Here is a 26,622-nt window from a genome sequence, read left to right as displayed (position 1 = left end):
AGACTGGGTAAAAGCTGTACCATGGGGACAGTCCCTGGACACCGTATGGGCAGTTACACTACCACAGAGCCCCAAGGCCCAGTCAGCCTGTGCATAGCCCTCCAAAGCAATGGGCCTGACCAGCAGAAGTCTCCTGCGATCACCTCAGCGGCTCTGCTCCAGATGACAGCTGCCATGTCCTGCCTGGGAGACACAGCTACATGGCAGTTGTGTTTAGACTTACTTTGGTCTGTGGTTGGTTCATCTGAAGTGAGCAGACACCTGTTCGGGTCTCCTCAGAAAGTAGCACACCACAGGGCCTTCTCTAATGGAGAGCTCCCCAAAAGTCCTTCTAGAATGATGAGGCACAAATATCTCGTTTGCTTCTTTGACTTTTTAATGTAAACACAAAATTTTTGAAGAAATTGTTGGAAAAAGTAACGAGACAATCTGTAAATGTATTTTTAAACAGGCTATGAAGTCAGCATAGAAATATATCCTGAGGGCTGACTCACTCACCCACACACCCCTGCTTCACTAAGAAAGCCAGAATCAGGCACCCGCTTGGCCAGGAGGCCACCTGAGCACATCGTGAGGAGCACACTGCAGGCCAAGGACTTGGGCTAAACCTGAAGGAAACCTGCCACGAGGGCTGGGAACCTCGGTGGCACGCGGTGCTCTGCAGCCAAATCCAATGGCACTGGAGCAGAGAGGGCAGGCAGGAGCTCCACAGACACAGCTCCATCTTCAGAGCTTTCGGGGAGCTTCCAGGCAGGAGTGTCTCCACTGCAGGCCAGCCTCCTACAGTAGCTCTCGGCACTGAGGAGGCAAATGAGTGACACTTGCCACTGTAAGTGTGGTAGCTTCTAAAGAGCTCAGTACATCCCACGACTGCTGTCCGAACCAGCATGGCTACATCAGATCCAGACAAACGAGCCTGGGCAGAGTGAGCATCCACACACACACAGTCAGCAGTCGGCGGAGTTCGCTGCGCTTGGCGCCCTTCACATCCTAAGTCAGCTGTCAGCACACAGATACACAGTCACTGGGCCACCTGCTCACAAGTGGAAAGCAGCCCGCATCTTCATCCCATTTCTCGCAGTTTCCTAGGAACTCTGGGCATCAGTGGGGGCGCAGCTGAGAACCTGGTCCTTCAGGTGCTGTCCAAGAATGGCTTCGCAACTGGGACTACTCCTGTGAGGTCAGTGAGCACCAAGTCCTGCTTCCACCATCGTCTTGCCTCGAGACTCCACCAGCACCAGTGAACGGGGAAAGGGTGACGTGAGCACAGCACATGGCTGTGTCCCCTCCATAGTGAAGCAGGCAGAAGTGAGCTAAAGGCAATCAAGACTTTTCCGACCCTTACACTTCCTAGGTCAGAGTCACCAGAAAGCACTGAGGGCTGCAAGGCCAGGTTTCAGTGACAGCCCTGTGCCTAGGGCCTGCCTGTTGTCCTTCTCAGGCAGTGTCTAGCTTAGAAAAGGGGGGGTTCGATGTTAATATATTAAGGAATTTAATTTATAGCTATTTAAAATTACAGATACCTTACAAAACAGTTCTGTGATGATTCTGCAAGCAAGACATGAACAGAAATCAGGCCCGGTGCAGTCTCTTCATTATCTGTCAGCTGAGAGAGCACAGAGCACGCCCTAATTAAACTGCACACATATTTTTAACACTGACATATTTTTTTTAAGTTGGATTTTTCAACCATTCCTATTTTAAGGCTACTGAGAGAAGGCCACCATTGTGAAATCTCTGTGGAGCCCTTCAGAGACCAAGGCTATCTGGGCTGGCACGTGGCGTCCACTCAGTTTGTGGCATTTTCGTGGCCTGAAACCTCTGTGGTGCTTTATTCTTCGCCTCCAATAAAAACCTCAGCACGCGACACTAGCCCTGGGTCTGAGAGCCACAGGTGGAAGGACAGGACACTGACTCTGCTGCAGGTGTGGTTGGAGTCTCTGAGGACAAAGAGCTCTTGGGGTGTGGTTGCTATGACAATGCTGTTGCTAGGATAATTCCAAGGATCACAAGCAAAGTGACTACACAAATGAGGATGAACATCACCTTCTGCAAGAAAAGAGACAGGAATCTACAGTGCAGAGAAAATAGCCTGCAGCCTAAAACAATTGTCTATCATTGGGAAACATGCTCTAGGTGAGAGAGGAGGGAACCTTTCTAGACAGGGCCCAGCTGTCTGGTATCGATTTATAAATGAATGAATGAGCATGCATGTGTGTTTTATCTGCAGGCATGACAGCAATGTGCAGCTAGCCCAGACAGAGGATCACACCTGATTTCCAGGGTACCTACAGAAAGCAAGCACCTCCCTGACCGTGCTGAGAGCCACCGTCGGACCTTTGTGAACATATCCGACTTACTCATTGTGCTACAGGGGGAAAGTGCATGCTTCTACAAAGTCTGATGAAAATACTGAAAATACTCAATTTTTTAGCATAGAAAAAACAATGTCATCTTTTTTAGTAGACCAAGAAGATGGTATCAGGAAAGATATATAACCCTCCTTTCCAACAGATATGGGGCTGCAAGTCCTTCTCATCCCAGGAAGGATGCTCTCTGTGCAACCTCACGGTCTGCACTGACCACAAGGGCACTGCTCCTACCAATGGCAGCCATAACCGACAGGTGCTCAAATCACGAGAAAAACATCATGGGGAAAAAGCCGTGAGGAACTGGAACGTGGGAGAGCCTTTCTGCCAGTGTGAAAAATTACTCTTAAGCACCACCCCTGAGTGCCCAGTGTTCACAAGGGTGACTCTGCAGTGGGGGATCCTCAGGATGCAGGGCGGGTAAGGCCCATGAGTGATAAGACTGTCCACAGTGACTGTACGACACTTGGGGTAATTAAATATCAGGGTTTTCATTTTAGTAGGGGTCTGCTGCCAAGTAGGGACCTAAGAGGAGTTTGGTCTGGGCTGTTGTCCATAGCTTAAGCTCCATTCTCAGTTCCATGGTGAACAGAGCAGTGAAGGGCATTTTACAGTCATTTTCATTGTTGCTGCTGTTCTAAAAGTTACACCAAAACTACACCGCAGCATCTGCATTGGTTTTCACTGGGGACAGGCTCTGGGGGCAGTGGCCTCCCAGCCTGTGTCTGCTCAGCAAACAGAGGCCACTAAGACCTGAACCGAGCACTCAGCGAACAAGCTCTGTGACTTTTAAGTATATTAACACTGGGCAAACACACCACTGGCTGATTGAAAAGGTTAATAAGTAAATTAGTTGATTAGTCACTTACTGCCACCCTGAGGGAGAGGCAAGCACCCAGCGCCATCTACGCAATCATTTGCCAACCGACAAGCCAATGATTAGAGCCAGGACAGCAATGACAGCCACCACCACAGCAGCAATTATCCACTTTTTCTGTCAAAGAAAAGCAGGCTGATTATACCACAATGATTGTGCACTGCCAGTCAGGGGCATCCTTCGCTGGGAGTAAGACGATTGCCAGCACTCATTTTGAACTCTAACTTACAGGCCCTCTCCTGACGCCTACAGCAGTCAGTCTTCCCAGAGTGGCCTGATCCATGAGCTCAGGCCTCCAGAGTCAGGCAGTCCTCTGTAACCTGGTAACACTAGCTTTCTCCTGAGCACATGACAGGCTCATACTGGATTCCGCTGGACTGAAACACGGAACACTTTCCCAGGAGTCCCGAAAGTCAGAGTTCTGACAGGGGAACCCAGCCCGCTTCTGCCTCCCACCTGTAGTAGGCACTGATGCCCTCTGCGGGCCCTCGGCTGTCCTGGAAGAGCTCGCATGCCCATGTGGTGCGCTGACATGTTGCCAAGCAGACATCATCTTCGGCACCTCTGCAGGCAGCAACACGGAACCTCATGGAACTCCCTCAAGCTAGCAGAGTACATCCAGACTCTGCACCAGTTACATTCCCTTGGGACAGTCTGGGTACAAGACAGAAGCCTAAGCAAAGGGACATCTGCCTCCCAGGGCTCCTACGCAAGATATCAGGTCCACCCATAGGTTCAGACAGCCAGTCACCTTACGGAGTGAACAGCTGTCACATACAATGTGTCACCAATTTAAGTGAAACCCAAATCCCACTACCTTGTCATCCCCGGCCCAGATGATGGCAAAAGGGAACAGAATTCAAAAGAGGCAAGTCAGTCCTGACTTGAGGTGCTAAAGGGTTTAAATTACTTACAACACTAAATAGTTATATATATATAAAAAAATCAACTTAGGAATTTTTAGCGAAAAGAATTATTTTGATTTTTAAAATAAAACATGTATTTAAGGCATTTCACTTCTTCCATGGCTAGAGACCAAGAGAAGAGAAAGCAAAGGAGGGCTCGGTCCTCAGAGCACAACTCACCCGCCTGGCTTTGCTCTGATATTTGATGGCTTTCTTGGTTTCTTCCTTGGCGTGTTCGACGTAGTCGGCAGCATTCATCACATTTCTCTCGATGTTGTTGACCATTTCACCCTGCAAAAAAGTGTCAAGCTCAGCAAACGTCAAGTCGCTCGCTCTCTCATGTCTCCAGAGACAGCTCCCATGTAAGCCCAGCACGAGAGGGATGGAGACAGGATCCCTCACAGTTACAAAGTGGTGCAGACACGCCAGCAAATGCAACCCAATTCCTGTTTCAGGAGCAGCTGAAAGGGGCGGTGGCAGCAAGGACAGGTGAATGATGACCTGACATGTCTTCACAGATGACAGGTGAAGACTATCCACAGATGAGCAATGACCTGACATGTCTTCACAGACGCACAGTGAAGGGAGGGCTGCAAGCTCAGGTTAGTCTCATGTTTTACCCTCAGTAAAACATTCCACACACAAAGGATGATGTCTTTTCTAACAGGCAGAAACCCACCACTGCTTATCTTTACAATATCAGCGAACTAAGTACAGCCTCGGGGTGACAATGAACTGATGATCAAAGATGACAATGGGAGGAGAGTCTACAGCACGTTGTGGGGAGGTGCATTACCTGGGTCCTGTCCGGGAGGAGACAGAGTCTGCAGCAGCCAATAGCAAAGCATTGGAGAAGGATGGACAGGTGACTATCATTCACAAGCAAATGCACTAGCAAGTCCTGATTCTGTGTTTCTGTGTTACCAACCTAACACAACGACAGACGTCTAAAAGGTAACAGGAAGTGAGGCCACCTATGGTGGCTTGTCCTAATGAAGCTTTCCACCACACATTAGGTATGGAGTGATTATAACTAAAGCCTGAGCCGTACAAAGCTTTGGGATTTCAAAATCGATCTACCATCACACAACTACTTCCCTCTGAGCCCGAAAGTCACCAGATGCCCCACTCCGCAGTTCTTAGACTAAGTGGCAACTGGTCCATCCCAGGTCAAAGAAAACCACACGTGTCCATTCCTGACCATCAATGCTAATCCCTGCCCACAGATACCCACCCCAACCCACAGTGCCTACCCTTGCCTCTCCATAACTGTTGGCATCCTCCACAGGTATCTGGTACGTGAGCTTTTTTACAGGTTTTTACGATAAAGTTTATCAAAATAAACACCATTCAAGGCATGTGGGGATGACCCTAAACCCTTGACATATCTAGGCATCAGAGAACGTCACTAGCTATCAGCCAAGGAACCCTGACAGCTGCCTCAGAAAGGCGGTGAGGAACAAAAGCTTGTCTCACTGGAGGCCAGATGCACCCTAGCCTGCCCCAGATGATCCTGAGGGATCTGAAAACCCTGGAACACTGGTTCAGTCTCTGTAGGTTCCCACTGCAACTGAGTCAGTATGGACATATCACCCACGCACACACAACTTGATGTTATACTTGCACACACTCTGGTCATCCCTGCCTGAGCTGCAGAGCAGGCAAGAACACCATAGAGTGAGGTGGGCTCTGGTCAGTCTCAGTGATTTTACCCTCAAGGTTAGTCTTTAAGCACTATCCTGATCCTTGTTTTGGTTTTTCGAGACAGGGTTTCTCTGTAGCTTTAGAGCCTGTCCTGGAACTCACTATGTAGACCAGGCTGGCCTCGAACTCAAAGACATGCGCCTGCCTCTGCCTCTCGAGTCTGGGATTAAAGGTGTGTGTCACCAGAGCCTGGTGCTCAGTCATCCTTGTAGTCAACAGCCCCAAGAGGGGAAGACCAACGTCCCCACAGTCCTGCCAATTTCAGGGTGGTTGGCTTGGCCACCTCCTTCCTCTGTGAACACTGTTATATGTAACTGAGGTCACATGATGTGTGTTCACATTTATTTACATGTATTCATATCCATGGCTGTAGTAAGGTTTCTGTATATCCTTTAATTTTAACCTAAAACCCACCACAGACACCACAGAAGGTCTCATTATTCTCCAGCACCTGGTGCTGCCTGTGGCTCTCTACCTAAGCAGCTGGCCAGCGAGCATGGCTCCTGAAATGACTAGTGGCCTACGGAGAAAGTGTACACTCAGGTTTCAGTTCAGCATTCACCACACACAACTCCTGACTTGAGACTGGATACCTAGCCCTGGCTTCCCTGGCCAGAGCATGGGGAAGATGCCTCATTACCTGGGTCTCCACAAACATGGCCATATCCATGAACATCTCGTGCAGCTCTCGGATGCTAGTCTCCAGCTTCATGATGTCTTTATGACGTGACTCGATCTCGTTGAGAGCTTGCCTAGTAATTTGTGAATCCGATATAATCTTGGGAAGGCAAAAGGAAAAGTATTACTAACTCCAGACTGGCTGGTAAGTTAAAGGCAAAAGTGCCCGTCTACATTAAGTGTGTTGATGTACGGCTGTGACACTCACATCCGAGATGAAGATGGACGGCTTCCCGCTCTCCAGCATCTCCTCCAGCTCATCGTCTGTGGTGGTCCTCCCAGCTGAGGGGCAATGGGAACTGCACTGAGGATGCAGCGTGGGACGCAGCCAGAGATAGTCAACTAAGGGATCACTAAGCTCTGACTGAGCCATTAGCCTCGTCCACAGAGTTTCCCTGCCCTTTCTAAGATCCCTTCCTGGGCAGGCTAATGTGGCGGAAATGTGACTGCGATGTGTCACAAACCCGCCCTGGTATTACAGAGGAGCAGCCGTGCCTCTCCTACAGGTTCACCACAGGCTTCGGGCCAGAAGCAGCTAGCCTGAAGGTGGCATGTGACAACGAGATGAATTAACACATGGGAGGTCATCTCCTAGCCAGGCAGGAGGGGCTGCAGTACACAGAAGCGCCTCAAGCTTTGCAGATGTGACTGACGTACAAGCGCCAGCAGCTACGAGCAACTCAGCACCGGCTCCCCACTCCCAACTCTGAACACATCTAGCTGACACTAGGCCTAGGCATTAGAAAAGGGTTTCCGGTTTATGGTGCAGCTGAAGGTGTGAAGGATCCTTGAAGAGTGTCTGCCACACTCTCCCTACTCACTGATCTCTAGCTGGCGCTGGATGCGGCCTTTGCTTCGCTCCCGAAAGAGGATCTGCGCTTCGTTGTATTCTGTCATGACGTCCACAAATTTCCGTGACAGCACCGAGTGCTAGAACATGGAAAACACGGTGTTAGTGTATGAGAGCCATTCCTTCCTTTGTAAGAGGGAAAACCTATGACTGGAAAGCTCAGACCGTTACTCTCTTTCAGTAGAAAGTAAGAGCAAAAGCAGCAATGGAAGCTGTATGACCTGAGGTCACCAGGCCGTAGTAATCCCAGCACTCAGGAGGGAGAGGCAGGCAGATCTCTGCGTTTAAGGTCAGCCTGGTCTACACAGTGAGCTCTAGGCCAACTAGGACTACATAGTGAGACTATGTCTCAAAAAAACAAAACAAAATGCCACCAACAACACCAACGAATAATCTGGGGCCTACAGCAGTCAGCTGACTTCTGGAGGTGAGCATTATGGGAAGCTGAATCCAGCTGGCAGGCACATGACTGCCTTGAGCTGGCAGGCTTGTTCATACAGCACTGAACTTCCCAGGTCTCAACCATAAACCCCAAACAGTTAAGAACAAACCACTAACATCCAGATGATTCAGCTGGTCCCCTGCTCTGCAGCATAGACCATGTGGGTTTCTGAGGTGTCACTTCACAGTGAAGAGATGCAACCATGTGCAGACAGACAGTGAGGGAAGGCAGACGTGACAAAAAGATGCAACAGCTGGGCTCAGATGTGGCTCAGTGATAGAGCTCTTGCTGAGCACATGCAGGGCACCAGATTCAATTCCCAGCACAATAAACAAATGGAATTGCTTTGGATTTGGACAAAGGGAGATGCTGTTCTTCCACATCGCTTCAGTCTGAGGCTGGAAGGCTGACCTGGGTCCTTCGTATCCGCAGGTCCACTGACGTTCGGTTCCCACTCTCGTCCTGATCACAACTCTGCTCGATAGCTAGAAGGAAGCAGGGCAGAGTCACCCAGGTATGACAGCAGTCTCAGGATGGCCTCAATTTTACCCATAAAACTAAAGAACAGGTGATATCTTAAAATAATCCTCTAAAGCAGTGGTTCTCAACCTTCCTAATGCTGAGACCCTTTAATACAGTTCCTCATGTTGTACTGACTCCCAACCATAACATCATTTTCGTATTGCTTCATAACTACAATTTTGCTACTGTTGTGAATTGTAATGTAAATACCTGATATGCAGGCTATCTAATATGTGACCCCTATGAAAGGGTTATCTGACCCCCAAAGAGGTCAAGACCCACAGGTTGAGAACCACTGTCCTAGTTACCAAAAGAAATGTTTATAACACTGTACATATATGTATTCAATGACAGACATGTAGACAGACATGCACAAACTTGTGTCTACACACATTAACACCCATGTAAACACATATATACAAATACCAACATACAAGTATGCACATACTTGCATATATAAATATATGCATACATACCAAAATCATAAATACATGTATATAGAAAAATGCATAAAAAAATCAAACACATACACAAATATGCACACAGGTGTGTGATTGTGCATGGGCCTTGTGTGTTTGTATTTATACATTTGTGTGTTTGTGTTCGTATGTATGCGTTTGTATATCCATGTTTGTCTCTGCTGCTCTGGCTGTTTGCATGTATGTGCATCTGTGTTTGTAAGTATTTGGTGTGTGTATTTGAGGTGCGCCAGGTGTCTTTAAACACCCAGTCACTGTAATGAGTCTGAATTAGATACTGAGTGGTTGTATTCTTGGGAACAACATTGTTTTTAAGATGCACACTCTCAGGGTCCGCCTTGAGACCAGTGGGGAGTACACTAGGACCTGGCAACATGTCTGCCACCATGAAGTTGCTGTCCTTGAGAAGAGGGTGTGACATGCAGAGATGAGATTTGCTCCTTTTGATGTGTCTCTGTGAGTTAAACATGTCCTCCTCACAGATCAAGGAAGATCAAGGAAGGCAACTTCTATTTAAGTACTGTGCAGAAAGCCACAACCCTCACCCAGGCCAGGTGTCATGCTGAACACAGAGCCCCATGTCTCAGCTGGGCTCCTGGCAGCTGGGAAGCTTATTTCAGCCGAGAGACCCATTTGAGAGCTTTGGGACTCAATATAAATGCTATTCCCCCTTTCTCTGTCACCACCAGAGCCACAATGAGATACAGCATGAAAACCAGAGACCCAGATACACATATCCAATCTACTTAGATGTAATCTTAACTTTCATGTTGGTAAATGTAAGGTACCAACATCCACACCCCACCAGCACCCAAGAAGGCAAACTTACACTTCAGCTTGCCTCGGATCCAGTTAGCGGTTTTCTTGATCTCTTTGTTCAGGTCTTCAAGATCTTCTTTTATTTCTTTAAAAAGTTCAAATAAAGCATCTGAGCTGGAACACTCAACTCCTGCACATCCACTCATGCAGGCCAAGCACAGACGCATCCAGCCTTCTTCTCAAGTGTGCTACCCCCAGCTACCACTGCCATGCCCAGACCAGCTCCTGGCATACCCTGAACCGTGCCATCAGATGCAGTTGGTGGGAGCCACAATTGCAGGCTCACCAGGACAAGGGGTGCACACAGCACAGCCTGGAAGAGATATGCCCAGGCACCAGAGGTCTCTCCTGCTATCACCATCTTCCCAGTCCTTGTTGCTCCATCAGACACCCCACACACGCCACTCTCCAGCCGACCTGGCTCTAGACTTGGAGAGCCAACCCTGGTACCCCAGCTAGTCTCAGGATGAAAGATCACCTGCTGCAGTGACCTGACAATGGCAGTCCCACAGCAATGTCTGAACCCCTAAAGCATCAAAGGAGGCTCTGGGGGCCCTCCCAGCATCTTTCTTGCAATCGGAGGTGAAGTCAGAAAAACACCCAAGGAGTTGAAGCACACTGAGGCCTGGCAGATGTGCGGGAGACCCTGCAAATCCCCAGTGTGACCAGAAACCAGAGACATTCTGAGGCTCCCCAGAAGGAAGACAGGCAGATTGGCTCCTTTGGGGCAGCAGAGTGACCAAAGGTCAGTGAACTATTCTAAAAGCAAGTGTATAGAAGCGACCAGACACTGCGGAAGGCTCCACAGGTCACACCTCATTTTCTGGCTTTTTCTATAAGTGGCAACCAACACTGAAAGTTTCTAAACAAAGGCATTCAACGTTTCTAAGAGCTAGGATTTAGAAAAATATTCCGACACCCTAAGGCACAGGAAAGTGGAAATGCATCCGAGCACAGACCCCGCTCTGTGAGCCCATGCCACACAGTGACCTCCAGACTTACAGTCCCCTCTCAGTTTTCATTACTAACCCAACTCTGGCAAGCAACCACTGCCTACCAAATCAGCCTGTTGTTAATGTCCCAAACACAAGAACCATCATCCCTCAACTGTGCACTCAGTGCAGACGACGAGCCAGTGTTCCTGCTGGAGTCCCACCGAGCACACTCACATATCCTTTGGTCCCCACCCGGCTGAACACTGACATTATTTCGGGAGTTTCCAAACCCCATAAAGGTGACCTGGAATGCCAAGGGGTCTGTGCATGCTCATATGCATGGGCATGCTGCTCCATCTAAGGGGAAGCTGGAGGACAGACAGGTGATGGACTCACTTCCTTCTGGGTTTGGGGCAGAAAGGATGATGCTGTGGTTCTTCTTTACGTCTTCCACGTGTTGAGCAATCCTGGCTATGCTGCTTCGAATCTCCTCCACCTAGGAGAGAGACACTACGGTAAGGTCAGAGTTCCACTGCTGTCCATCTCCCACAGAGGGATGCTGGAGAGGAAGTGCCATTTCTGTTGTCACTGTGATTATTACTTGTGTGTGTGTGTGATTATTACTTTAAGGGGGGGGGCGCTCAGTAGGTGAAGGTGCTCACCACCAAACCTGACAGCCTGAGTTTGATCCCTGAGACCCATGGGGGAAGGAGAGAGCCAACTCCCAAAAGTTACCCTGCCTGTTATAGCACGCACATGAGTGGGTGTACATATACATACACACACACACACACACACAATTAAAATGTAGTAAGAACAGCAGTCTACCAATTCCTACTGTTAGGACTAAAGCAACATTTGCCAGCAAAACTATATGCTGTAAAATCCTACACTTGAGCCCACACAACACCACCCACAGTGCTAAGTAGAGGCATATGACTCCAGATAGCAGAGCAGTCAGCAGCGAGCACCCCACACCCATGGATGGGAAAAGGCAAGGGAGCATCCTTCCATGAGGAAGCCTTGCCATGCAATGGCCGGCCCTTCCATCATCCTCCTGAATGAGTGTGTGGTGTAAACAACTCACTGCAAGATCCTTTGGATGGACTTACATCTTCAAAAGTCTGTGGTCACTCAGCAATGGGGGCCTGAAGACATCCTGGTCTCTATAATTGTCATATTATATAACCAAGGAGCCTATATAGATTCAGCCAGGACTCTGGGATGAGGAGGCTGGTGGGGATATCCAGGTCGGACCCAGATAGAACCTGGCTACAGAGGAAGCCACATGACACCGAGGCAGGAGGGGCACTGCCAGTCCCTCCTCCTTCCTTCACTTAGCCATCATATGCTGTGATCCATGGCCACACCCTGACATCGCCTTCCATGGCAAAAGACTTCACAGGTCTAAGACTTGAGCTGGGAAGCCATCCTGGGTGTGATGGTTTAAATAAAAAATGGTCCCCATGCAGCAGCATTGTTTGAAAGGATTAAGACTTGTGGCCTAGTTGGAGGAAGTGTGTCTGTTACTAGGGTAAGCTTTGAGGTTTCAGAAGCTCAAGCCTGGTAGGTAGCTCACTCTCTCTTCCTGTTCTCCACAATCTACTCCCAGCTACCTCTCCAGCACCACGAGTGCCTCATGCCGCCATGCTTCCCGCCATGATGACAATGGACTAAACCCCTAATCCTGTAAACAAGCTGTTAGTTTTCAGGCATCTGTACTGGACTGCCCTTGGGGTTGTGAGAGGTTGTGTCTTCAGTTGTAGCCACTAAGAACACCTCCTGTGCACATTCGCTATGTTCCCTTTTTAAAAGGCCCTGTCCACCTCTCTTCTCTGTGTCTCTGTCCATCTCTCTCCTCTTTTTTCTTCTCTTCTGCTGCTCCTGTTCCCAGAGGCTGGTCTCTCTGCTCCCCTTCCCTCTTTTTACGTTCCCTTTCCCCTAATAAAAACCCCTCCCCCAAGTTTTGTTGCATGACATCTTGCTCTTATGCAACACTTTTTTCTATTACAACACCAGCGGGGCGGTGGTGGCACACACCTTTAATCCTAGCTGTGAGAAACCATCTGGAAAAAATTATAACACCAGCCCCAGTTAAATGTAAGGGTTGCTGTGGTCGTGGCGTCTCTTCACAGCTCCTAACCAAGCTCCTAGGTGATCTAGCTGTGCCTGCACAGCGCAGACTGAGGAAATAATGTCAGGAAGGGAAGATGTGATGGTGAGAGCCGAGCACTGTGCTCTCAGAAGAGAGGGGCTGCAACCAAGAAAGCAGTCTCCAGGGCCAGAGTGCAGTCCTCATTCCTCTGCAGCATGATCATGGCTTGATCTGAGCTTCTAACGCTCCCTAAAGACAGATAGCTCCGGAGCTACGAGATAGGATGTGCTGCTTACGGTCCCCAGTCTTCTGGTCACTTGTCACAGCAAAATAAGAAACACACATTTACATGCTTTTATGAAAAAGTACTTCCCTTTGGGGCTGGAGAGATGTCTCAGTGGTTAACAGCACTGGTTGCTGCTCCAGAGGACCTGGGTTCAATTCCCAGCACCCACATGGCAGCTCACAACCATTTGTAACTATAATTCTAGGGGACCCAGCACCTCTTCTGACCTCCATGGGCACTGCATGCATGTTATGCACAGACATATATGCAAACAAACCACCAATAAACATGCATTTTTAAAAATTTAATAAAAACAGATTATTTTAATGTTTTGGTTATCTTGCTATAGAGGCTGAAATCAAGGAATAGCGCTGGTTCCAGTTTAGAGATGACATTTCAATTTGCATTTAAAAGTGCCACTTTCAAGGTAACACTGATGGCCCACATGTCAGAAAGTAAAGGGGACAGCCCAGGTAAGAGAGTCCTTGCCTTCCCCTGACTTCACAGCAGCTGATGCCAGATTGGCTCTACCAGAAAAAGGCAGCCGTGGGCCCCAGTGCCCGCGGAGGAAGCTCCCTAGGAGGAGGGTACATGGTGGTAGAGGTGCTTGCTGGTCCAGTCTGAGACTGCAAGCTGCCCCCCACAGGGCCTCTTCCACCCATTATAACCATCTTCTCTGGAAAGTTCTCCACTTGTCGCCTTGCTTTACTAGTCTTTAACCACACCCTCCCGGGTGAGGAACAAATTCTGTCTTCTGTATCATTCTGTGTGACGTGTACTTCCCTCAAGGCTTCTTCTACCAGAGGCCTTATGATAACAAGCCTGATTGTTTCTCTGTCTAAGGTGTCACTTCATTCACAGAAACAATTACAGAATAAAGTCTGTAACAAATGGGAGAAGCCAGATCAATACACTCGCAGTAACTGCTGGGGAATATTACTGTAAGATGTGTTACTTTGTTTATGCTGTGGAACATTTGTTTTAAACGTACAAAGATGTGTTGCATTTGTTTAGTTCTATGAAGCTGTGTTGTTTTGCCTGTCTAAAACATCTGATTGGTATATCAAGGAGATGAATGGTCAATAGCTTGCAGGAAAGGATGGGGGAGCTGGCAGGCAGAGAGAATAAATGGGAGGAGAAACTGGGAAGAAAGGATCAAGGAGAATGAGCAAGAACAAGGAGAGGAGGATGCTAGGAGCTAGCCATGGAGTAAGAGTAAAAGTAAGATATACAGAAGTAGAAAAAGGAAAAAAGCTAGCCAGGCAGTGGTGGTACAAGCCTTTAATCTCAGAAGCAAGCACATCTCTGTGAATTCAAGGCCAGCCTGTGCTGTGGGATAATGTCCCTGTACCCTGTAAAGATTGCTACTAGTAGCCAGGCAGTGGTGGCACACGCAAAGCTTTAATCCCAGCACTCAGGAGGCAGAGGCAGGTGGATCTTTGTAAGTTCGAGGCCAGCCTGGTCTACAAGAGCTAGTTCCAATGGGCTGGAGAAATGGCTCAGTGGTTAAGAGCACTACCTGCTCTTCCAAAAGTCCTGAGTTCAATTCCCAGCAACCACATGATGGCTCACAACCATCTGTAGTGAGATCTGGTGCCCTCTTTTGGACTGTAGGCATGCATGCAGACAGAATACTGAGAATACTGTAGACATAATAAATAAATTAAAAAAAAAAAAAGAGCTAGTTCCAAGACAGGCTCCAAAGCTACAGAGAAACCCTGTCTCAGAAAAAAGAGAAAAAAATAAAAGATTGCTACTAATATTGGTTTAATAAAAAATACTGACTGGCCAGTAGCCAGGCAGGAAATATAGGTGGGGTAACCAGACTAGGAGAATTCTAGGAAAAGGAAAGGCTCAGTCTGCAGTCACCACACAGACACAGAAAAAGCAAGATGAAAATCCTACACTGAGAAAAGGTACTAAGCCACGAGGCTAAATACAGACAAGAATTATGGGTTAATTTAAGCTATAAGAGCTAGTTAATAATAAACCTGAACTAGTAGGCCAAACAGTTTGTAATTAATATAAGCCTCTGTGTGTTTTGTTGGGACTGAATAGCTGCAGAACTAGGCAGGACAGAAACTTCCATATACAAGCCTGGTCTACAGAGGGAGTTCCAGGACAGCCAAGACTGTTACACAGAGAAAGAAACCCTGTCTCAGAGGGAAAAAAAAAAAAGAAAGAAAGAAAGGTAAATGGGATAATTTAAGTTAAGAAAAGCTGGCTAGAAACAAGCCAAGCTAAGACTGGGCATTCATAAAAAAACAATAAGACTCTATGTGATTCATTTGGGAGCTGAGTGGTGGGCCCCAAAAAGAACAAAGAATAAAAAAAAAAATGGTCCCAGAGTACAAGTACCCTGCTCCACTTGCGGTCAACTACAACAACAAAAGTCAACCCAGACATTGAGTTCAAAAAGCCAGAATTCTTGCTTCCAAGGAACCAAAGAGCCTGGGTTTCTAAGAAGTCACAAGTCTTGTGGTGAGACCCTTTAAAAAGCCACTCCAGAGATGTGGTTGGCTTCCCAAAGGAGGAAGTACTGCTTGGGACATTGCAGCTCCAAGTCACAGAAAGAGCAGCACAGAAAGAGAGCGACAGAAAGAGAGCCCTGACCCACCCACCCAGGTACACTGGTCCTGTGTCTCACAGTGCCTCCAACCCTTGTGTCTATCCAGCCTTCCCTTCCAGGTTGTCTGCATGCATAGTCACTTGAATCTGTCTTAATATTGGCTGTCAATGATGCTGAAAGTCCCAAAGAACTTACACATTTCAAACAACTTTAGCCAGGCGGTGGTGGTGCACACCTTTAATCCCAGCACTCGGGAGGCAGAGGGAAGTGCATCTCTGTGAGTTCCAGGCCAGCCTGGTCTACAAAGTGAGTTCCAAGGCAGGTCCCAAAGCTACAGAGAAACTTTATCTCAAAAAAAAAAATTCAAATTACTATAAAAAACAGCCATGTTCAGGAGGCTGAGGCAGCAGGACAGCAGGGTCAAATGTTAAATAACCTGGGCCACACAGGGAGACATTACTCAAAACTTCAAAAGTCACATAGGTCATGATTAGGACATACTGAGGACCATGTGGCTAGCTGACTTCTCTGTGGGGGTGGCATGGAATGCAGATGGCACCAGTGGCACAACCTCTTGGTACCAGCCAGGTATAAGGCCTGCCGTTAGCCACACGCAGTTCCAGGGTACATGGGCGTCCTGTTTTGCATATGACAACAAACACTACTACAGTAAGGTAAAGTCTGAGGCTGCACTTCATTAAATGCTTACCTGATGGAAGAAATCATCCATGAAATGGTCCTTTTCAACAACGACGACAGTAGTGTCTCCATCGTCGTTTTTCCTACACTGGAATAGAAAACATTTTCCAAGTGTCAGAGGCTGAAGAGCAACTCAGGACCCAAAGCACCTCAGCTGTGCACTGGGTGCCAAGAGCAGCAGAGCAGCCGCACGCCACAGCCTGCAGCCATCTAATTCTGCAGCTCCTTCATTGTGACAGGTGACACCAATGGGGGAAGAAAACAAAGGCCAGATATCTGTGCAGGCACGTTCACGTTCATCTGAACCTCAATCAGGGCCACTCACAACAGGTTCGTCCCCAAGAGCCGACATACTGTACACACACATCACACACATACACAGAGTCATCCGGGTGATTGATTCTGGGCTCTGAGCTCGCTAACCAAGTACTCAACACTGGACTACATCACCATCCCTGTAATATGTTCATGGTCTGTAAAGATGAAAAATGCTACTGGGGGTGGAAGCTGGAGAGATGGCTCAGTGGTTAAGAGCACTGGCTGATCTTCCAGAGGACCTGGGTTTGATTCCCAGCAACCACATGATGACTCACAACTGTCTATAACTGTTGTCCCATGGATCTGATGTATTCTTCTGGTGTGCAGTCAACATGCAAACAAAAAACCCATATACATAAAATACATAGACAAATAAATCTTTTTTTAAGCCAGGCGATGATGGCGCACACCTTTAATCCTCCTAGAACTCAGGAGGCAGAGGAAGGCAGGCTAGCCTGATCTACAGAGCAAGTTCCAGGACAGCCAGGGCTACACAGAAAAACCCTGTCTCCAAAAACAAAAAACAAAACAAAAAAACACCATTTATAAAATGGGTTTGGTGGTACACTCCTATAATCCCAGCACTTGAGAGGTGGAAGCAGAATGATCAGAAGTTCGGGGCCAACGTCCAGATCAGAAGGTCCAGGTCGACCTCTACTGTATACTGAGTTCAAGGCCAGCCTGGAAAATGGGAGACCTTATCTGAAGACAAACCAAACTGCTGAGAGCACTAGCTGACTTTTGTAGAGTGCACAGTAACTTCCGAGGTATGTCAGCTGATATCCTTACTTTCTAAGAGGAGAATGACCACTATATACTGTGTTTAATAACAAACACTCTGACAAGGAAAGAGGAGTTGGGGAAGACGAGGGTCAAGTAACACTGGAGAAGATGACAGTGACATTACAGACACAGTTAGCAACAGCCTAACACAGGATCAAAGATACAGAACCAGGCACTTCCTATGCCGGCCGGACACATGGCCTTGGATCCTGAGAATGCTGGATGATGACGTACTATAGCCCAGCTGCTGTTGCCTTTGAGGCCTGGGGGCTTGTGTCTGCACAGGATGCTAGAGAGATGCTGGGACTGCCTGCGTAGTAACCCTTCTAAACAGTCAAAGCCTCTAGCAGCACAGAAAACTCTAAATTAGCTGGAAGCAGCTTTTGTCAATAGCCCTAAATGTCCCCTCCCCACCCCATCCCTAGAAGCTGATCTCTAAATCCCCCAGCTGAGCCCAGCCAGCCAGCACAGGGGAGGGACTTGCCGAGCTCTCTCCCCCAGAGCAGCCCTGTGAGTCAGCACAGGCCTGTGAGTCCAGCCTCCCAGCCTCCCTCCCTGCAGTCAAGGCTGCCAGGCACCCTAGGAACCTACCTTCACTGCCTTTACCCCGCAGGACTGACACACAGCAGTACCCCCCCTTACCACCCAGGTAAACTTGCAAACAAAATCCTACAATTCTCATCTAAGAAAAATTTGTGAATTTAAGAAATGTGTTAAATGGCTAGATGCTCTTCCAGAGGTCCAGAGTTCAATTCCCAGCAATCACATGGTGGCTCACAACCATCTGTAATGAGATCTGGTGCCCTCCACTGGCGTGTGGGCATACATGGAGGCAGAATGTAGGATACATAATAAATATTTTTTTTTAAAAAAAAGAAAGAAATGTGTTAAAGCCGAACAGTGCACTCAGGAGGCAGAGGCAAGGATCTCTGAGTTCTAGGCCAACCTGGTCTACATGGTGAGTTCCAGGCTGGTCAGGGTTACATAGAGAAATGCTATCCACCCCCCCTCCAAAAAAAATGAAAGAAAAGAGAAATGTTATGAAAGCACAAGAATTCTGCCTCTCTCCGTACCACCCATGACTCCCTAAGGCCTGATCAGCTCTTCCCACACCGTATGCACCCTCTCTACTGCTGTCTGCGTGGATAAGATGGCTGCTTAGTTAAGGCTAGGAGTGTGGCTCTAAGATAGAGACAGGAGTATGAGAGGAACCTTTGTCACCAGGGAGATGAAACCACATAGCCAGGACCAGCTTAATAAAAAAAGGGACATCACCTAAGAGGATGCCTTACATATCCATGAAACCTAGCACAGCTCCCTTTGGCTTCTCAGGGCCACACACCTGCTCCTTCTGTGGGATTTCTCCCAGAGCCCAAGGCACACTGTCCATCAACACACTGTTCTCTCAGATGTCTGGAAAGAAGGACAGTGCTGAAGTATGATGTCCCAACAGCCCTAAGCAAGGGAACCACATTTGGGACAGGGGCGCTGACATGCCCAGTTAGGATGGCTCACTCTAGAGGAGGGTGGGCTGCAATCACTGAGATAATCACAGAGCAAGGAAGACAAGAGCAAAGCACAGGTTGGCACAGGGGATCTGCATGCTTGGGAATGGAGTGTCGAAGACCAGTGTCTTAGAATCTACAAGATGCAAAGAAAAATTTCAGCCATGGCTTTTGGAGGTGCTGACACCCTGATTTTACACCTGAAGCCTCAAATGCCTTTGAGAACTGGGGCAGGAAGATCTCAAATTTGATGCCAGGAAATCTGGCAATAATGCCACATGCCTTTAATCCCAGCACTTGGGGGGCAGAGGAAGGTAGATTTTTGTGAGTTCAAGGCCAGTCTGGTCTACATAGCAAGTTCTAAGACAAACAGGGCTACACAGAGGTCCTGTCTCAAATAAAAAACAACTTGAAGCCACCCTGTATAACCAACTCAGTGAGAACCTGCTTGAAAAAAAAGAAAAACAAAAAACTGGTGTTGGTGGGACATGCCTATAATTCCAGCACTCAGGAAGCAGAGGTAGGAAGATCCTGAGTCTGGGGCCCGACTGGGCTTCAAGGTTAACTCTAAGCCAACCTGGGATACACAGTAAGACAAAGATAATGGAAGGAAGGGAGGGAGGGAGGGAGGGAGGGAGGGAGGGAGGGAGGGAGGGAGGGAGGGAGGGAGGGAGAGGGGGGAGGGAGGGACAGACAGACGGACAAAGGAAGAAAGGAAGGAAAGAAGGCAGGCAGGCAGGTAACAGGAGGCAGAGAGGGAGGGGAGGGAAAAGGCTGCCTGAAGGTACCACATGCTGCCCTGGGGCCATGAGCACCTCAACTACCCTATACTGACAATCCTCTCTGAGAATGAGCTGTGACCTGAAAATGTACCCAGCGTCTCAGAGGCACATACACTGGTGGCAGCAGTTAAAGAAAGGGTGATTAGGGAATCAGGGGCACATGGAGAGACACCATTCTGCACCTCTGTGCAGGCTGCTAGGACAGAAGGTGACCATTGCCAGGGACAGGGAGAAAAACCAGACAGGAACTTCCTGGTGGTGAAGGTGTGAGCAAGGCCAAGAGGGAGGCATGCAGGGCCAGGGAGGCTAAGGAAACTGTCAGGAAGTGGGCTTATCCTGCAACCAAGAGGCCAAGAGGAAGTCTAGCCATGGCAGATGCTCTCAGGCCACCCTGGTTCAAACAAAAACAGGAAATAATTGGTCCATGGGAAAACCCAGAATCTCCTATACATGACCTAATCCATTCTGATTTATTAACACCCTCACTCTTCCTCCCTCAACCACGGGAATCCACGGCATACAGCCAGTTCACTTTAGTCTATCTCTAGTGTCTCATCTAGCTCAGACTGGACATTCTCTCTGTGCTCGTACGTTCTGCCAGAGACAGGCACTCTGGACGCAGAGTCTAAGCAATCCCAGGCAAGTTTCTTGAGGTTTTTGTGTTAAATGAACAGTGGATCAAAGCAGGAAGCTTCTCTCGGACCATACAAGATCTGTGGATGCAAACTGTTTACCACGATTAATCTTCTTCTGCAATAAGGACTTACTACATCACCCAAGCTAACCTGGAACTCAGGACCTTCCGGCCTCAACCTCTCACTGCTACTCAAATGAGGTAGCATTTTATTTTTTGTTTTTGTTTGTTTGGAGACGGGGTTTCTCCGTGTAACTTTGAAGCCTGTCCTGGAACTAGCTCTTGTAGACCAGACTGTCCTCAAACTAACAGAGATCTGCCTGCCTCTGCCTTCCGAGTGCTGGGATTAAAGGCATGAGCCATCACCGCCTGGCCAAACGAGGCAATTTTTGAATCTTTCACAGGTGATCACCACGAACACCTTTTCCTCAGGCAGATGTATAAACAGCTAATGAGGAACCTTTCTGTGAACCTCAAACTCTGGGTCACTGTGGCCATTGCAGTTTAGCCATTTTAACCACAAAATTAAACACTAGATCTTATTTGTGAAAAAGCTGTATTTGGATATATGACATGAAGAGGCAGGCAACCCATTCCAAACTACTTGAAAATTTCAAGAATGTATTTTTAACTAAACAACAATTAAACTTATCTGGTAAGTAGCCCTTTTTGTTTGTCTTTTGAAATAGGGGATCATGTAGCCCAGGCCGGAAGCTGTGAACTCAGGATGCCTTAAATTTCTGACCCTTCTGCTTCCACCTCCCAAACGTTCCAATTACAGCTGCCCGATTCGGATGCTCTTGCCTGTGGCAGGAGACTGAGGCAGGAGGCTTGCTAGGAGGTCAAGGTTGGTCGAGGCTACACACCAAGTCCAAGCTGGCCTGGGCTGCAGTGTGAGACCATTCCCCAAACCTCCTCAACCAAAAGGAAAACAAACACGTTACTTTAAACATGCCAAATTCAAGTCAGATAATTTTAAACTAGAGATATTAAAGAGAAAGTGGCTTTTTCTAACTTCCCGAAAATGAAGAATCTAGTAGGTTATCAACAGTGTAAGCCCTGGCACTTGCTTCCCTGTTCCAGAGGTTCCTGTGTTAGATACACACCTCTCTCTGAGAGGCAGAAAGATAGCTGTCGCACAAGAAAACCAAAGTATAGAGAGGTCTGGATATAAATTACTTGGGCAGAGGATGGGGCTCAGTGGAAGACACTGGCTGCACGGCCATAAAGCCCTGACTTCTGTCCTCAGCACAGGAGGAAACAACTGAGGTTCACCAATCATTGGCCTGAGCTCCACGGTGGAAGCTTCCACTCTGCTGCTAACTGCTCGGTCCTTGTATGGAAATGGCAGGGAACTGGACCTGATAAGGTCACTTCCAGGTCCGAAATCCTACAAGAAACCCAAGTAACATACTCGTTGTGTATAACACACACAGGCAATGTGTACAGAGAAGCATACACCCTAGTGTATGTATATAGGAAAGCCGGGCAACATCCTTAGCTGTCATTCCTCAGGCACTGTCCTCCTTGACTTTTAAGACAGGGTTTCTCACTGCCCTCAACTCCAGTGAGCCCTAGGAAGCTATTTCCACCTCCCCAGAGTTAGAATTAAAGTATGTACCAAGGTGCCTTTTTTTTTTTTTTTTTTTTTTTTTGCTTTTTCAAGACAGGGTTTCTCTGTGCCTTTGGAGCCTGTCCTGGAACTAGCTCTGTAGACCAGGCTGGTCTCGAACTCACAGAGATCCACCTGCCTCTGCCTCCCGAGTGCTGGGATTAAAGGCGTGCGCCACCATCGCCCGGCACCAAGGTGCCTTTTAAAATGTGGGTCTGGGGCTGGAGAGATGGCTCAGCAGTTAAGAGCACTGACTATTCTAGAGGAGCTGAGTTCAATTCCCAGCCACCGCATGGTGGTTCACAACTGTCTGTAATGAAATCTGGTGCCCTCTTCTGGCCTACAGGCATACATGCAGAGAGCACAAGGTATACATAATATATAATCTTTAAGAAAAAATAAAATAAAATGTAGGTCTGAGAATTGACCCCATTGTCCTCACGCTTGCAAGGCAAGCAGCTGAACAACTAACCCATCTCCCCAGCTCACTGAATATCCTCCCTATTTCTGAAAATCCTGGAATAAAGAAGGACTTACTGGGGCCAGTGAGATGGCTCAGTGAGTCAGTGTGCCTACCACCGAGCCTGACAACCTCAGTGTGGCTAAAGACTCAAATGGTGATGCCGGGAGATGGTGGCGCACGCCTTTAATCCCAGCACTCGGGAGGCAGAGGCAGGTGGATCTCTGTGAGTTCGAGACCAGCCTGGTCTACAAGAGCTAGTTCCAGGACAGGCTCCAAAGCCACAGAGAAACCCTGTCTCGAAAAAACAAAAAACAAAAAAAAAAAAAAAAGACTCAAATGGTGGAGACAGAAACAACTCCAAGTATGCGCTCAAATAAACATATCGCATCATGTTTATGTATTTGTTTTTAAATTGACTTAAGTTTCATTTAGAAAAAAAATCAATGAATTAGGTTTGGGATTAGGACAGAACTCCCACCGTCTTCTGAGATGGCCCTCAGCATACTTTGCCACTTTTTACTACGCATTTATTTATACGGAGGGGCTTTGGGGCACTGACAATTATAAAATCAAAATAGCAACACTGTGCTCTAAATCCTGTAGTATCAAATATTGAGCCAAGATTTACTTCTTTACGTAAAACAAACACATCCATCTCATCTGCTGTCATCCTTGACAAATGAGAAGTGATAAACCCTGAGCGACTGTTTAAAATTAACATCTATGATTTATCATCACCAGTTAGGCTCCATTTGTACAACTATTTTACAGACGTCCATACGCAGGGTCATGTAAAAATTTCTCAAGTGAAAAGGGGTCACTAGTGGAAATGTTTAAGAAACCAGGTCTTTGGGCAGTGGGCCTCAGACCCTGCTCCAAAGGCTGCAACCATTTGAAGAGCAGAAGCTGTGTTTCTGCTGCAAAGCCAAGCCAGCCACGACCAGCAGAAATCATTCTTTTACTTTCAAGAAAGAAGTCCAGCTGATTCTGGTGACCTCGACAGTCTCAACGCTTGCCCACTGTATCATCACCACCTCCACTTTCACAGTGACCACCACATTTATAGTGGTAGCATCTTTACACAATGGAAAGCATGAAGTCAAGTCACTTTGAATATAATCCAGCCCTAAAAAGACTGATTGACACTTCATGTGCAGCAGTATAGACAGAACTAGAAGCTGGTTACAGTGAATGACGTTAGACAAAAGGGACTACTCCTTGGGGCCCGGGAAAATAATACACACAGCTCAAGCACTGTTAAGTTAGCATTAGAGACAATGACAGGCTCTTAAGGTTTTATCATAAGCATTCTTTCTAATGTTCATCTTCCTGTTAGCAAGCAAAGACACTGGCAGATGAGGCAATTGACTCTCTTGTTGCCCCAGCTGCTGTAAGCAAAAGGCCTGACTGTCAGTCAAACAGCCATCTGGGCTACCCCTAGGGCAGCACCAGCCATGTTGAACATTGCGTGCTTTGAGGAACCTACACAATGCCTATGGCTGACTGCTCCAGCTCCTAGGGGCACTGCCTCTGTCAGGGTTTTCAGTCTGCACTGGACTTCTTGCTATCACAAGCGTTTGTGAACTCTGGATGACCCTGTAGCCATTCGCCCCTAAATCAGAGGGCAGTTGCCAAAGAGGTAATGCTGGAATTGGTGCAAATCCAAACCTTCATTTGCAAAGGAGGTCTGTGATTGGTACACACTTTTGCCGTCTTTACAACCAGGTTGTCCAGCTCATTCAATGTTCATTGGGTGAGTGGGCTGTGCTGGTCCTGACCCATGCAAGCTTCTTTGGGGTGGTCTTGCTCCACCTACTTCTACTGGGGCAGGAGGGACTGGGAGCATGTAAAGGGGCTGAGGCAGCAGCTCTGGACAGTGGAGCTGATAGCCTGAAGCACACTGAGTCAGAGCAGCTGTATGGGAGGAAAGGCAAGACCAGGGTCAACAGGGGCAGAAGCAGAAGCAGCAAAAGTAGCCGTGACTGCACACTGGGAAGCAGCTCAGCAGTTCTAGGGCGTGACAGGAAGAAGCATTGAAGCGGCAGAGCTGAGAGGCCAGAGGCATGCAGAAGCCTTTGAGGGCCAGGGAAGAGTTCCAGAGGGCTGTCAGGTCTTTAGGGCCAAGGGTCTCAGGCCTCAGTGGAGACAGTTCTAACAGTTGTTAAGGTCTCAGGAATCTCTACCGGGCAAGCACACTTGCTCAGGGTCCATCCCTGGCATGTCCCCCACCCCCCTGGCCGTCCAGTGCCTAGAGTTGTGACACTAGAGGGCACCACCTGCTGCTGCTCCTCAGAGCTGTCAACAAAATCTGCCAGAGTCCAGCACTGGAAGCAATTTCTCTCCCTTCCCAGGTTTCTACCTGGATCCAGCAAAAGACGCCCCCTGGGGTGAGGATCACAAAGCCAATCAGCACAGAAACACAAGCGCTGGCGTGTGCAGATGTTCAAAAAGCTGCTCTCCAGGAGTAGAAAACAGAATGGTTCCTGGGTCTGGGAAGGGTACCAGGGAACAGTGTAGACAGGGGGCTCTGGGGTCAAGCTGGAGAGCGAAAATGCCTTCCAACACTCTGCACTGCAGTGGGTGACTACGGTCAATGCCTGCAAGTAGCTACTGAGGAGGGTCTTGAGGTCCTCAGCCCAAAGAAATGATAAGCACCTGAGATGGTATGGTCAGTCACCCTGACTGGGCCCGCACTGCATACATGTCTTGAATGTCCCATTATACCCCAAAAGAGGGTACAACGACTGTGTGCATTGCAGATGTAGACATATATACTGTAAGCCCCCGCCCCCTTTTCCCCTTTAAAAGCTCAGCCTTTCTCTTGCTACGATGCTCACTAGTGACTAAAGCCCTGGGTTAAAACGTAAACACATTTCTGGTCCTCAGTGCACTGGGGAAATACCTAACACAGCTGTGGGTGGTGTTGATCGCACCAGGCGCTTAGCCCTGAGCTCCAAGTTTGTGTGGAGTGACTGGACCCTTGGTACAGCCTTCTGTATCGGTCCGCGAAACAAGGCAGTGGGAAAAGGGACCCCTACAGGGTGGGGCAGACAGTTGGAGACGTTGCGATAAGAGCCTTGCAAAAAGACCAGGCAGGCAGTGCCATGGTGAGTCCCAAGAAGGCATCAAACATCAGTCCAGGGCAGGAGGTCCAAGCACAGCCCTTGCTCCTGAACCACACTCTCACCCATTGAAATCAGTCATCAGCGGCCAAAAGGATCCTGACCCAAACATCAGTCCACATCAGCCAGGGGTATAGTGTCAAGGCAGGCAGAAAAAAGGCACCCCTGGACACCTACCGGAACCTGTGTCCCAGACTAGAGTGCAGCCAGCACAGGCTCTGGACCTCTCCCATTGCCCACGCCCGGAGTCCCAACAACCTGAGTCCCTTGGTACCCAGGGAACCCCAGGAGTCTTGCCCCAGGAACCCATGGAGATGTCATCCCAGGAACCCTCCTGATACCCTATCCTAACACCCTTGAAGACCCAGAAACCCTAGAGCCCTTCCCAAGAACCTGCTCAGAAACACTGCTTAGGTCTACGAGTGTATCCTGTGACTCTTGGATACCCTGGAGCCCAATCCCCGGAACCCTGCTCCAAGGCCGCTTGGGTCCTTCCCGAAGACTACTCCCTGACACCCCTGGAGACCCGGGTGTCTCTGGAGGCCACACGACACCTGGAACCCTCTTATTAGACCCCTCCGAGAGACACTGACCAGTTCCCTCCCGGGGTGTTCTTCCTCAGAGCTCTCTTCCCTGGTCCCCCTCTCCAGGCCCCCCTGCTGGGTTCCCCTCCCGACCCCCCCCCCCACACACACACACTCAGGCTCCTCCTAGGGTCCTGTTCCTAGACTCCTCTTCGTGAGTTCCGCCCCCATCATCCCTCTCCCCAGATCCCTCCTGGGGTCTTTGCCCCGAACCCTCAGCACCCCGCCCGCCGGCCCAGACCGCTATCCGGTGCGCCGCTCACCGCCGTGAGGTCGGGCAGCCGGTCCCGCATCCCCACCGGCCAGCAGGGCGAGGCGCCCGACTCTCAGCTGCCCGGCCGCACACTCTCGGGTGACCGCGTCGCCGCCTCTGCCCGCCGGGGTCCTGGCCCCGCGCCGCCGCCCTCCCTCGGGCAGGCGCTACCACGGCAACCGCGCCCGCGCTCTCTGCGCTTGCGCCTGCCCCACCCCCTCCCGCGGGACCCCGGGCGCCTGGGCGAGTTGTCGCGGGCGGGGGGGGGTAGTGGGCGGGGGAGTGGGCGTGACCCCCATTCGGGGGCGGGGCGGGGCCTAAGTCCTAGGGCTGAGTG

At 48.9% G+C, this 26,622-nt stretch overlaps 1 protein-coding gene across 6 annotated transcripts; it reads right to left on the bottom strand.

Annotated features, from left to right (window-relative positions):
* Positions 1–353: 353 nt before the first annotated feature.
* On the bottom strand, positions 354–26,455 carry Stx2 (syntaxin 2). 6 transcript variants are annotated; one of them, XM_075978027.1, is made up of 11 exons: positions 26,296–26,455; positions 16,240–16,317; positions 10,977–11,076; positions 9,656–9,730; positions 8,237–8,310; positions 7,355–7,463; positions 6,742–6,815; positions 6,496–6,633; positions 4,332–4,442; positions 3,239–3,363; positions 354–2,049 (listed from the first exon to the last, which is right to left on the bottom strand). In XM_075978027.1, exons 1-10 carry the CDS (start codon positions 26,323–26,325, stop codon positions 3,283–3,285), a joined length of 870 nt encoding a protein of 289 aa, XP_075834142.1. In that variant the 5' UTR covers positions 26,326–26,455; the 3' UTR covers positions 354–2,049; positions 3,239–3,282. The 6 variants fall into 6 exon arrangements, with proteins under 6 accessions (XP_075834142.1, XP_075834143.1, XP_075834141.1 ...); XM_075978028.1 differs by having other exon boundaries at positions 354–1,606; XM_075978026.1 differs by having other exon boundaries at positions 354–3,363.
* Positions 26,456–26,622: the final 167 nt, after the last annotated feature.

The sequence above is a fragment of the Microtus pennsylvanicus genome, chromosome 1, assembly GCF_037038515.1.
Source record: "Microtus pennsylvanicus isolate mMicPen1 chromosome 1, mMicPen1.hap1, whole genome shotgun sequence".
Lineage (NCBI taxonomy): Eukaryota > Metazoa > Chordata > Mammalia > Rodentia > Cricetidae > Microtus > Microtus pennsylvanicus.
The sequence above is the reverse complement of the archived record's forward strand: the minus strand, read 5'-3'. Positions and strand labels throughout refer to the sequence as shown.

Excerpts from the sequence above, each read along its gene's own strand:
- Stx2 (XM_075978023.1), bottom strand. The coding sequence starts at position 26,325 with ATGCGGGACCGGCTGCCCGACCTCACGGCG. Across the intron at positions 6,816-7,354 it reads CCAGCGCCAGCTAGAGATCA|CTGGGAGGACCACCACAGAC; the intron begins GTGAGTAGGGAG and ends ATTGCCCCTCAG. Across the intron at positions 6,634-6,741 it reads CGTCCATCTTCATCTCGGAT|ATTATATCGGATTCACAAAT; the intron begins GTGAGTGTCACA and ends TGCCTTCCCAAG.